General features: G+C 50.3%; 1 protein-coding gene across 1 annotated transcript; it reads right to left on the reverse strand.

Moving 5' to 3' along the window:
• Positions 1-1,926: 1,926 nt before the first annotated feature.
• On the reverse strand, positions 1,927-13,359 carry LOC144246994 (EF-hand and coiled-coil domain-containing protein 1-like). The gene is given in 5 exon segments (XM_077786045.1): positions 1,927-1,998; positions 11,098-11,504; positions 12,774-12,844; positions 12,847-13,290; positions 13,293-13,359. Coding segments are annotated over 5 exon segments (1,002 nt in total). The 3' UTR covers positions 1,927-1,985.
• Between the last annotated feature and the right edge of the window lie 295 nt (positions 13,360-13,654).

Consider the following 13,654-nt stretch of genomic DNA (forward strand, 5'->3'; position numbering starts at 1 on the left):
CGTGACCCCTGCCGCTGCACACACTGCTACCTGGCAATCTCAGTAGAGACCCAGGGGCAGCCACTCTCCTAACACCCACCGGCCGCTCCGGGGGATTGTTAGCCGGCACTCTAATACCCAGGGGCTGCCAGAAGGTGTTACACCCCAGCACGGCTGGAGCGGCTGGCACACCTTGGCCCAGCTGCACAGCTGCCCCTCGAGGCCCCGGCGAGCAGGGGACGGCTCTGGGCAGCTCCCTGGCCAGGAGCGGCCCCCGAGCGTCTCTGCCTTTCAGGGGCAATCTCGTCCCCGCTCTTTCTCCTGCCCACCTTGCTGTGCCTCTGCCCTGTGCCCCTGGGGCTGCTCCTGGCCAGGCAGCCTCAGGGGGAGCCAGCACTGGCTGCAGCCCCAGCGGCCCCCCAGGACAAGGCCCAGCAATGGAGAGGCCAAGGAAAGCACTGGGCAGCAGCAGAACCCTCAGCAGAGTTCTTTGGAGAGCCATGGACTGGCCACAGCTCCACTGCAGCCTCTCTGGGAATCTTCCCTGTCTACCAGCATCCTCCACTGCAGCCTCACTGGGAATCTTCCCTGACTACCAGCAACCTTTAAAGGAAGTTTTTTGAGGTGGAGACCAGCAAAACAGTCTCCATTTTCTCTTCCAGCAATACCAGAATCGGGCAGAGCACATCATCAGGCAGAGTGCTGCTCCAGCCACAATGGCTGTAATCTTAATCAAAAAAGGTGTTCCCCAACAAAAATCTCTTTTCATGCTTTTCCAGATATTCTCAGCATATGTTGAGGTGCCAGCTGCATTTGTGGGAGCAATGGGGAGTGTGAGCCATCACTATTTTCCACTGCTGAGCTGGCAGTAGGGTGGATAGGGCCAGGATGTTCTCACTCTCTGTTTCCCCCAGAGCTGGGGCCTGCAGGCACCTTGCTGTCCCTTGGCACAGGACTGCTCAGTACCCAAAGCCCTGAGCCTGCATGCCGTAATTGTTCTGTGCTGTGCTGCTCTGCTCCCAGCAATGTGTGACAAAGAGGTGGATAATATCCTGTCAGCTGGTGCCAAATGCCTTCCTGCAGAGGCTGGGGAGAAGCTGCAGCCAGGCCAGGCTGGGAAACAGCCCTGCAGCCGTGAGAGCAGCAGCGGGGCAGCCGTGGATCCCTCTCCGCTGTGCCGGGCACGGCCTGTCCAGATGTGCAGGGAAAGGCCCCGGCTGCTGAGTCCCAGGGGAAGGGGGAGGGAAATGCACCCACCACGGTGTCTCTCCAGATCACTCAGCATCTGGTCCAGATGTCTGGCTGCCTCCAGGGATTTCTTGTCTCCTATGTCTTGCTTCATCTCTCTAGGACCTTAACAGAAAGGTGTTGCACATCTCCTTCAGGCCGCAGTGTCAGTGAGTGCCCCTGGGTGATTGGTGCCCTCCATAGCACTCCCTCAGCTCTGCCTTCCACCCTGGAGCAGGGGCAGGGGGACCACGAGCCTGTGGTGGCCCCACACTGGGATGGAAGGAGCCCCTTGCGGGGCAGTCGGGGCAGAAAGAACTCCCTGGAGCTGCCAGCAGCTCTAAACCCAGCCCCAGCCAGGGCTGGGGCTTAGCAGCAGGAGCAGCTCAGGCTCCCTGGGGCTGGCAAAGGAGCTGTGAAAGGCTCAGCCTAGGGGCACAGACAGCCCTGGGCCCGGCCCCTTCCCTTTCTGCTCTTCTCTGGGGCTGCACAGAGCACGGAATGACACTCCAGCATTGCACATGGATGGAAGATGGACAGCTAAATACTCCTTCCTCCCACTGACAGCAATGCTGTGGGATCACTCAGGGCTTGAGAAAAGAGCGGGACAAATTTTCCTGAATCCATCAACCTTCAGAAGAACTTAAGGGAAATTGTAGAAGAGAGCTCTTGCCACATTGACACTGATTATTCTGTCAGGAAAGGTACATTGAGAACTTGCCTTCAGCATCTGGCAAAATCTTCAGGCCATCATTCAGCAGCATTTCCAAACATCCAAGTCAGGATCCCAATCTAGAAGGGAGCAAAAACCAGAACCAGTTATTGGTGTGCTGGTATCCCCTCTTTCTGTGGGAACTGGGTGCTGCAAGGGGGTCGGGTAAGGCCGTGGGATCCAGATGTGGAAGGACAAGGCCAAAGCTGCACAGGGGCCTGGAGAGCAGGGAGTTTTGTGGGGAATGGGATCTGCCCTCTTTGGGAGGGAGCACACCCTGCCCAGCAGTTCTGTCCAAGGGCTGTGACACAGTCCCAGCCCAGCTGATCTCACAACTCGGGGCATGAAGGGATTGGAGAGCAGCCCAGCCAAGAAGGACTTGGGGCTGCTGCCTGATGAGAGGCTGGACATGAGCCAGCCATGTGCATCCAAAGGACAGTGCCCAGCAGGTTGAAGGAGGTGATTGCACCACACTGCTCTGGTGAGACTCCACCTGGAATACTGTGGAAGATGTTTCATATTGCTGGCCGGGGATCTATGTACAAATCAGGAATGGGATAGGACTGCTGAGGAACACAAATCGACCTGTTTCTTTTCTAGCATCAGTCTCATTACATGGTTGTGACAATGGGCAGATGCCAGCAGCTCACATCCCTGGCAGCAGACAAAGAACTTAATGTTACAACGTACTTTGAAAGTTTTTTGACCTGTCATACAAAGCAAAAGTATAGTGACAATAGATTTATCCAACCACTATAAGCAGCACGTACCTTTTCTCTAAAAAATGCTTGCTTCTTTCCAATACAATACCTACTTGCATTTTAAGCCTTAAAACCCAATGTACAGAACTCCATTAGTAAGCTTAGAACTTCCTACTATCTTGCTAGATATACTTTTCTGTAGCTTAGGGAGTTATTCTAGCCAAGTGTTAATACACAGAGCATTGTTCTATTTGTCCTTACTTTTCTATTTCTTATTTAATTTTTCTGCTGTTCTGTGGTTCTGTGACTCAAAACACACTCAAGCTAAGAAAGCCTCTGCAGATTTCATGACATGGGAAGGTTTGAATGATTCCACATGCTCATGGATAGCCAGGTTTGTCTTCCGCAAGTGAATTGTCCATGTGGCAGCTATGTCTTTTCCTTTGGGGGATTTATCAGAAATGCACAGAAAACTAACAAGCTAAGCATAAGCTTGAGGGATGCAATGAGTGCAACATATCACTAAAGGCATTGGTTCTGTTTTTGTAGTGTGTGTTGCAGGTGACCATAGTTTTTGCAGTTGGCAAGTAAAAATTTTCAGCTAAAGAACTAGCTGTGTGTCAGTGCTGTGAGCAAGCAAGGTGGCAGCTTGATCCTGGCCTGGATTCCTTCATGGGACTGTCTTAATGCTTCTTTTCTGTGGTTGTACTAGTCATGGAGTGACATGAGGAGTATACACAGTAACATCTGACTGTAGTTCAATACAAAAATTGAATACAGTTTGTCTTGCTCCAGTCTTTTGAGAAGACTCTTTTCCCTCCAGTCTTGAAAGTAACAGTTCTTGGTGCAGAACTGTTTTTTGATGACTTTTGTAGTCTTTGGCCATGGTCTGAAGAGCCGCTAGCCTTAAGTGACATGCTGGGCATTAAACCTGAGGCTTTGTGCAGGACACAGCATGGGGGCAGTTTCTCTGTGAAGGCTTTGGGGTTTATTTTTAAAGTCTTTAAAGGAGAAGGAAAATCTTTTCAGAGGCTTTGTACCAGGCATTAGATTTGGATTGGCATTATAGGCAGTGTCTTTGAGGTAGAGTAATTGTAAATTGACTTCACTCTTCACTGCTTCACTGTGAGAAGAGTGGTAACAGGAGAAGTTACTCTGGGGGATGTTTGGGATAAAGCATAAGAAGACAGGTGTGGAAGGACAAGAGATTTCCTAATAAGTTGTTGGTGTCTTTGGTACCAGGGCAAAAACACAAAAACAATGTGGAAACCCAATATAGAGAGAAAGGCACCCCCATACAAAATGTTCAGTACCCCATTTTATACACAAGTGGGTATCACAGAACAGAATGACAAAAGCAGTGCTGAAGTTTCATGCTTGTTATCCTCCTAACCTGAAAAGGCCTTGCAAGGATGTCTTTGGATTTTCAGATGCATTTTTTGATGGAGAATAGAGCCTTAGCTCCAGGCTTGAGCATTTGATTTGACTTTTATTTTTGCAATTGTTAGTAGGGGCTGTTTTTGTCTAAAGTAGTATCATTCCTGACACTGGTAACAGGGCATACAGTAGTTCCACTGTTGGGTGGGTATGCTGCCAGGGTTGTGCCCAGCATGGCTGGAGGACCTCCATGGAATCAGTTCTTTGTCACCTGTGGTTCAGTCAAATCAACCTGGCGTCTCTGCTGATGGTGCTCACGCCACTCCAAGGAGGTTGAGATGTCACATTCCCTCCTTAGATTCTCCCGCAGTGTTTAGAACTGTGTGCTGCGGGACCTCCCCCGGGATTGGCTCCTTGTCATCTGTGGTTCGATGAAAGAAGCTTGGCGTCCTTGCTGAAGGTGTTCACTCCTCCTTGGGGAGGCATGGATGCCCTGTTCAGTCTGTCTGTCATAGCATTCCATCCTCCTTGGATTCTCCATCAGGAGCAGCGTGCTGCAGAACCTCCGTGGGGTTCGGCTCCTTGTCATCTGTGGTTCTCTGTAAGAAAGCTGGCGCCTCTGCTGTTGGTGCCTGCTCCTCCCTGAAGAGGCACGGATGTACCAGTAATGCCTTAGAGCTCGTCCCTCATCGCGTTCCATCTCCCTTAGATACTCCGTCAATTTTTGGCTGGAAGATCTGTGTGACCTCTGCCGGGATCGTCTCCTTATTGCCCTCGGTTCTATGAAAGAAACCTGGTATTCTTGCTGACGGCGCTTACGCCGCCTTGAGGGGGCACGGACTTGCCGTTGGGTCCTTTGGCCCTTGTCACGAGCAGTGTTCTGAGCCCTGCTCTGCCGCTGTCTCCTGCTGCTTGAGTGGCTGTAGCCCTGGGCCTGCTGGACCCTGGTGCGGCCATTGTGATGCCTCCTTGGATACCTGCTTTGGCTCTTCTCTTGGGCCCTACCACGGCAGCTGCCACTGCGGCTGCCACCATGGCTACCACTACAGCTTCTGCTGCAAGACTTGTGGTGCTGTCGTCCTGGAGAATGATGCTGACATCCTTCTGTAGAGCGGGACCCAGCTCGCTCTCCTTGAATATGGCTGGCAGAGCTGACGGACTCCTCCGTAGAGTGCACCTCAGAGTTACTGTCTCTCACCTTGTGGAATGTATGTGGGAAAGGTGACTGGCGTATCAGGCCTTCCACTCTTCTGTGGAACCACTCTACCACGCAGTAATAACAGAAAGGGCGCCAATGCCAGCTCACGGAGGCTCAGTCATTAATGCCAGCTCAGCAGATTGAGCACCTTTGGTTCTCAGAAGCACCTGGACGTGCAGCCCGGGACACCTGGATGGTGCTGGCAGCAGGGAAGAGGTGCTGCTTTCTGCCAGGTCTTCCTCTGAGGCTATTTTGCCCTGCAAACCAAAGAGATAAGCTGGTGTGGTTCCTGGTGCTGATGACACAGTCTGCAGCCAGCAGCAAAGCTACTGAAGTTGAGCATTAAAGAACTGCCCACTCTGCCTCAGCACAGCACTTGGGCTGCCACCAATGCCAGGGACCATCCTGGGTCAGATGAGAAACACTTGAGTGTCTTGGCATGTTCTAGCTCTTGAGGCAAGATGGTAACTGACCTCTCTGATATGTGCAGGCAGGAGCTGGGACACTGGGAGAGGAATTCCTGGCCTCTCAGCAGCTGCAGACAGAGCCTGAGTGCATGGCAGATTGGGACCAGCACCCTAGACCCTGTCAGGATCCTTGTCCAGCAAATCTTCTCTGTGCCTTCAGAAAGCAGACAATGGGATGGAGGCCCTTTTTCTTCCCCCACATTCAGATGTCTGTACCCAGTGGAGGAGGCCAGACACTGTGGCCTTTTGGGGCTTCCCCAAGCATCCAGAAGGCTTGTTGTCACAGGTGTCACAATGACTCCCCAGTGACTACGTGGGGCTTTCAGGTTCCACACCCAGAAGACACAAACTCCAGCCCTAAGAAATGAAAACTTCTAAGGCAGCTCATCTCACATGGCTGCTCCACTCAAGCAACATCCTAATGCCATATTTTTAATATAAATTCACAGGTTACACTGATGATACTCAGCCCTATGTTCTGTTTTAGAAATAAACCAACGCAAGGCATTTCTTACTTCTCAGTCTACTTTGCAGGTCAAAAGAGGTGACACTCCACTGGAGCAGTCTGTTCAGTGTGCAGCTCCCCACATAAGTAAAGATGGACATTCTGGAGTGTCCAGTAAGGGTTCAGAAGATGATGAAGGGTCCACGAAGACAGGCTAGGAGTGCTGCCTCCAGGCTGCTCAATCTGGAGAAGACTCTATAGGGGATCTTTTCCAATGTATACCAATAACTGAAGGGAAGGTGCAAAGAAGCCAGACTCTTTTCAGGGGTGTCCAGAACACAGAACGTCTCTCAGAATATTGGGGAACTTTTTTTTACTGTGAGGGTGACCAAGCACTGTCAGGGTGCTTGTGAACTCTCCCTCCTTGGAGATGATACTCAAAAGCTGTCTGGCTATGGTCACGGGCTAGTCAGAAGTGCTTCCTGGCAGAAACCTGATGGCCCCAGTGTCCCTGCTGCCTTCTTCTGTGGTTCTGGGCTCACAGCTGGGCTCTCCTCACGATTCCTTCTCATTTGCTTTTCTCTCTGTGTTTGACCTTAAGTGCTGTGGGACCTCCCCTGAAATGGGCTCTCTGTTGCCTTTCATTCCCTGGAGGAAACTCAGTTCTCCATTACTGTTTCTTGTGCCTCCCATAATAAGCTGGGACTGGCTCTTCTGGGTTTAGAGTTCAGCCCTCATCATGGAGTGAAACCAATTAAAGTGCCACAGCTTGTCTCAGTCTTGGTAGATAAACAAACTGTTGTTCACATAAGTCTGATAAGCCCAGCTGAAGTAGTCTTTCATTAGCTTCAGCAAAGACGCTACTTTCATTCCGCAACTTCCGTGTACTCTCAGTCGAAAACAAAGCACGAGACTGGCACTGGTTGCACAGCATGGTAGACGATTCAAAGCATAGCATTGTTGTAGTAGATAGGGACAGGCGAACGGAAGATTTCGGGATGTGACGGAAAGAAAGACCCCCATCCCCCTCTCACCCTGCAACATGTTATCCATTACCCCAAAGAATGTAACCACACCTAACCCAGTAGTCTTCCACTCCTGACTAACCCTAGAGACCCTGCCAACCCCCCCCTGACATAGCAGAGTCCCCAAGACTATTTAAACCCATGAGATAATAAAGGCTTTCGACCATCCACCACATTGGTGTCCTGCGTGTGTCGTTAGCCCGAGTGGCCCAGGGGAGACTGGGCTGCCGTGCTGTTCCTTGCAACCAGGTCGCTGTTGTCTTCCATGAAGGCAACAGTATTTTATGACCTCCTTCACTGATCTATTTAATTACTGTGCTGCTGATTAATGCAGCAACATAAACCTTCTGTCAACATCTCTATTATGAAGTTTATTTCGATTCTAAATGACCTCACTTTTTATTTCTTACACTGGGATCAGAAATATGGTTGTTAAATTGTTCTATTCCCTCCAAGGCTTTTAAAGAGAAAAAGAATATGGACACTTGATTAAGTAATCCATTTCTAAGCCACCTTCAATGTAGTATAGAATACAGAACGAAGTCATATCTGGCAAGAACAATTCTTGTCAAATCAATCCAATTTCCTTTTCTGACACGGCAAATGGCTCAATGGGTGAAAAAAGCAATAGATGTGACATTTTCACTGTAGTAATATCTCAATGTAAGGTGTTTTTATAAACAATACTTAGAAATCATGGGATTCTATTAGAATACATGGATGGTGTCACCTTGTGCTGCAGCAGAATTAGTGGGGGGGGGGGGGGAAGGGAGACTAGGGAATAGTGGTTAATGATTTGCCCTCTGGGAATAATTCCTGGGCATTGCATAAAAATGGGACTTGCCTGACTTCCTAAACTGTCCTGTCATCAGGCACTGGCAATTACACACTTTTTATACAATACCAATGGTAAATATGCAATTTCTTGTGTCGTCTTTTTCCTCTGAAATGAATTGAGCTCAAGCTTTTCAGGAAGGAATTTACTGAAATTTACCTTTAAAGTTGAGCTGACTCACTAACTTGACCGGGAGTTAAAAAATAAAAGCTGAAAGACAGTCCAGACAGAAACCTGACACATGGATCAGAGCAGGAAGATCAGGATGGGCACCTGAAGAAAAGAACGATGAACTATTTGATCAACCAGGCTGGTTTAGGAACCCAATGATGTGACAGGGCCAGTTCAAACCCTGGCACAGGAACCTGTGCACTCAGAAAAAGTTCATGTTTAAGTCATACACATTTGCAGGAATATGAATCTGGAATATGAAATCAAGAATAGCTGATTTTAATTACACACTCCAATTTAGGACAATGTTTAATCACTTGCAGGTATTTAAACACCTTCTTGCCTGAATGCAAACTGTTGTTTCCTGCATTAGGGATTATAACTTAAGGTCATGGTTGGGATTTCAGATCTAAATGATAGCAAACAGGTCTCAGATGAAGGTCTAGAAGAGAGATTTAGATGCTAAAAGAGCTTTGAACATCTAAGCCTAAAGGAAGAAAGCATTTCCTTTATAAATATGAAACTATAAACAGGAGCAGTGTGTAAAGCTCATAGACTGGACTCATTCTTGAATATGATTCTCTCTGGACGAAACTGGACTTTAGCTGGAGGAAACCTGTGGCTCACCAAGCCAGTAAAGGTGAATTCTCAGGAGAGATACCTGCAATTGTCAATGCTTTCTGCAGGACACCCAAATCCCCCCCGTTCCTCTCCAGCACTACCTTGCAGCATTAGCTCTTGCCAAATCCAGACCCTGCTCACAAACTCTGTGTGGCACCTGGCAAGGGAGAAAACTGCTCACCGGAGTGGTGACTGAAACCCAGCCAGACTTTAACAGTACACATAAGAGCAACTGAAACACAAGCTGACTTAAACCAACAGGATGAGCGACACTCTGGCCAAGGGACAGGCAGAGCCTGTGGGCTCCCAGCTGTCCCTCCCTCTCCACACCTCAGCCAGCCCATCTCTTCCCCTCACCAAGCGCTCCCAGCAGCTCACCCGAGCCACAGCCATGGATGTCAGCTCCTGCACATCAGGAGAAAGGGATTGTCTCTGAGCAGGAGGCCTTTGGGCTGCCTGAGCAGCAGGGTGGGCAAGCAGAGGGAGTGGGACAAGCTGGGACAGCCAGGGCTGTGTGGGGCAGAGCTGCTGCTGAACCCTTTCCCCACCCTAACACACAGCTCTGCACTGCTCATTCACCATTTTCTGCCACTTGGGACACCTCTGTGCCACGCTGGGAACACGTGGAGCGATGGGATTCCATGTGTTATGGAATATGAGCACAGGCATGCAAGACACAATTATCATCATGCATCTCTAAGTTAAATTGTTTACACCAAGAGCTGTTTCACTGGATGGGGAGGTGCAGCTGCTTTGTGCCAACAGAGAATCTCAAAGGCTGGAAGCTGGCCTGGGCCTCTGCTGAATGTGCTACAGGGCTAAAAAAGGGGTGTACTTCCTAAATGGTCAGTCCAGCACCACTCCTGAGCTTGACAATCACTTTAAACGAGCATGCCATTTAAAACTTAAGTATTATAAATGAAGGTTATTGTACAAGGAGCATATCATTTACATTTCTAAACTCACACTCTTTGTTTTGATGTAACCCACAAAGTTCCTGCTCTGCAAGGCCAGTGGACATAGTTTATTGCCTTTAAACCTGATCCAAGGTGATCTTTTTTATCCTTCACTGTACTTTGGAAAAGCAATTCCACGGGACAAGAACTCATCTTAAATCTTTGGTGCTCATGCCAAGGAGAACGTGACAGCCCTGACAAGCTGTGTGACCCCTTGTAGCACCAGGAGTTGTGTCATTCGTCCTTGACAGCCATCTTGAACATCACGTGTCCTCGCAATGGCTTTTAAATCCTACAGATGTTTAAAGAAATACTTATATTTTCTTTGATCTTCTCCAACCATGCAAGTATTAACATACACAATGCTGACAGAAAGACACTGGATAAAATGGTTATTTTTAGAATTTCCTCACTTCATTAAACAATACAATAGCTATGATGCCACAAATAACACACTATGAATTCTTCTTATCAGCAAACAGAGGAAGTGTGTGTTTAGGAAAAGGCAAGGACTTCAGAAGATGCAATTCATTAAACTACTAGATTTAGTACTGTAAGTAAAAATATATCTATAAATATGGTTTTGCTTTGGGTTAGTGAGAAGATAAACTAGATTTTATTCCATAGGTCAGTCTGAAACTTGGGCAGAAATGTCTTAACACTTAATAACCATCAGTGAGTCCGAGTTTTGTCGGAGATAAAAAGCAACAAAAGCACGTGACTATTAAATTAATGACCAACTTTCTGACTTCTGGAAGGATTTGTTGATGCTATTACAAAAGTGGGGTTTAGTTGGCTCTAGTGTTTTTCCTTTGAGATTCCCACTCTGTTAATTTTATGGGTTTAGGAACCTTTCAGCTCCTCTATTGCCTATTCTGTCAGCAAAGAAGCAATGAAGTCACAGCAAGTTTCAAAACACTGGCCAGAAGTTGTCCTTGTGTGCTTTTCCCCAATTCCGAGGACAAGTGGAAGAGCTTTCTATGAAATGGAGGGTCAGCCATCTGATTACAGCTGGCTTGGGATGGGACCTAAGGACCAGGAAATGCAGTGAAAAAAGGAAGTGTGTTGGAAATGGTTTCTGAAGAACTGTCAGCAATTTGCTTTGGGGCTTTCTTGAAGCATTACCATGTTGAGTTCTTGTGCTGTGTGTCTTGAGGAGTAACTTCAGCTCTCTGTAGATCAGTACCCTGACTTTGGCCTGGAAGACTCCCAGGTCTCCTGAAGACTCCTACCAAGAAAATGGATGAGCAGCTTCTAATTTCCCCCAGGCTAGATTTTACAAGGTGATTTGGAGACATCTAATAAGCCCCAACCAGTGATTCTCAAACTCACTTGTGTCCCAGCACAGTGATTTTATAGGCACTTTGTCAGACTCCAACCTACCTGTAGTGCTGCAGTTGTGATTCCAGCTGCTGGATGTATATTTGCAGATGTGGCACCTCGTTAGCTCTCACTTCCAGCTCCTTCACTTTGCCAAGACTGTTCAGGACAGCGTGTCTGGCCTCTTCCACCTTCCTCCTCATCTCTGCCTGCTCCCTCTTCAGGTTACGGTTGCAGTCTTCCAGGCTGACCAGAGCTTCCTGAGAGCTCTTCAGCTCCTTCTCCAGCTCCTGATTGGACCTGATGGCTTCTTCAATCTGCCCATCCCTGGAGCTCTGGATGAGCTCCATCTCTTCCAGGACACTTTGGAGGCACTTGGTCTGGGAGTGCTTCTGTGTTAATGGTCTCTTACCCCCTATGAAGCAGGATCCTTCTTCTGTATGGCTGGCATGGCTCTTCCGCAGCCCCACCTGCAATGACCAGGAGCACAAAGCAGGGAGAAAATGATAGGTTTTAATTAAGACTGAAAGTAGCTAGATTGGGCTTTGTTGGCTTTTTTTTTTTTAATCACATAGAGTTGATCAGCAACTAAAGCTACTTGACCTTTTGCCAAATACAAAAACAAGGAAACAATCTCTGGAAAGTAGTTTTTAATACCTAGCTATACATTCAATTCTCAAATTACTCACTATCATGTTATTGCACAAGTTTCTGTATAGCTTTAATGTCATCACTATGGTCTGTACTCAGGAGTCAAGAAGTCTGCTGAAAAAGATTTCCAATGAAGTTGTGTTCAGAAGAAGAGAGCAGGGAGCAGCTGGGGGTGTTCTGGAGCTCTCCTCTGTTGTTTTCATTTTTCCTGGAACCTCAGACTGGTGACTTCATGGCTGCTGCTGATTTCCTTTCCCTTTTTTAAAAACAAATGGTGGAAGTGTCTTTGACCTGCCTTGCTGGACATTGTGAAGAGAACTGTCATCTACTGCAAGTGGAAGTGTCACAGGTGGGAGCAGGATTCTGTGAGTGCTGTGTGAGTATCAAATCAGAGCTGGTCAGAGCTGCCAGAACAATCGGTCCACGCTGCCCTTCCCTGCTCTGCCTGTTCCACGCTGTTTCATGCCAGAGTAATGGAACTGCTGTTAAGTGTGTCACTCGAGCCAGGACAGCAGAACCAGCAGAAGCCAGCCCCGGAATTAATGGTGCTCTGCAGAGGAGCCCCAGAATATTCATCAGCCTGCCTGCAGAACTGGCTCCAACTCTGAACTCTTGTGACCACACTCTGAAGAAAACATCCTTCTGATATTTCTTGTAGGCACTTCTGACTCAGACACTGCATCTGCTTGTGCACGTAAGAATCCGAAAGTTCTTACTTTAGGAAAAACCCTGCGGTGGTGCACATCCAGCATATGCTATCAGCACATCCTGACGGCACATGCAGTAGAAGAAGCAGCAGCATTGTACACGTGGGTTTGTTTAGCTGAGCTCCCCTACACTTTAAACAGAGTGCTCACCACAACTATAGCTAATGGCACACCGGTGCAATACCTTGCTCCTTAAAGCCTCCCAGTAACTCAACTTTGCAAAGCAAAGTTAATGCCGAGGCTGAACAGGCAACCGCGGTCTCGGTGCGGCAGTGGAGGGGCTATAAGCACCGACTTTCCGAGAGCAGCATCTCTCCCGAAGCACTCGGGCCCGGCCGAGCCGCCCCCGGGAGGCCGGTGCAGAAGCCGGCCCGGACTCACCTGCAGCGCCAGGCACCGCGCCCCGCTGCTCTGCAGGGCGGCGCGCAGGTCCTCCCGCAGCTCCCGCAGGTGCCGCTCTCCTCCCGCAGCCTGGCGATGCGCTCCTCGGCCGCTCCAGCGCCACCATCTCCTCGCAGCGCTCTGGGCAGCGGGGCCCCGGCGGCCGCCGCTCGGCGGGGGCTGCGCAGGCCGATCGGGGTCTCGATGTGCTCGCTCTCCCGGCCCGGCGGCAGCCGCGGCCCCGCGCGGGTGCTGAAGTGGCCGCAGAGCCGCGCGTGGAACTGGCGGAAGGGGAGCTCGGCCGAGAGCCCGTCCCACAGCCCCGCGCACTCCTCGGGCTCCGCCGCCTCCTCCAGCCCCAGCACCCGGCACAGCGTGCGGCAGTCCTCGCCGGGGATGCGGCCCGCCCCGGCGCGGTCCAGGCGGTGGGAGATCTCCTGCGGGTGCTGGTCCAGGCCGGTGGCCAGCACGGCGATCTCGTTCTCCACGCCGCGCTCCAGCCCGTAGTGGTAGGCAGGGCGCTGCCCAGCCACTGCGTGCGCCGGGCCGGCCGCCCGTAGGGGTCCCAGCCCTCCGGCGGCTCCATCGCCCCGCCCGGCCCGCGGCGCTGCCCGAGCATCCCGAGCGCCCGCCCGGCCGAGCGCTCGGCCCCGGCCCGCGGCGGGGCGGGACGGGCGGGGCGGGGCCGCCGCCGCTCCAGCGCCGCTCGCCGAGCGAGCGCCCGGCTCGCCCCGCAGCGGAGCCGCGTCCGCCTTTGTCCGGCACGGAAAGGGATTCCGGCAAAGCGGCCCGGTGCCGCCCCGCTCCGTTTGTCTGCCAGGCCCGCGCCCCAGGTGCCTCTCTCATTTCTTAACTCCTTCCTCCCTTCTGCTTTCTCTTTA

This window comes from Lonchura striata, chromosome 12 (genome assembly GCF_046129695.1).
Source record: "Lonchura striata isolate bLonStr1 chromosome 12, bLonStr1.mat, whole genome shotgun sequence".
NCBI classification, from domain to species: Eukaryota; Metazoa; Chordata; class Aves; order Passeriformes; family Estrildidae; genus Lonchura; species Lonchura striata.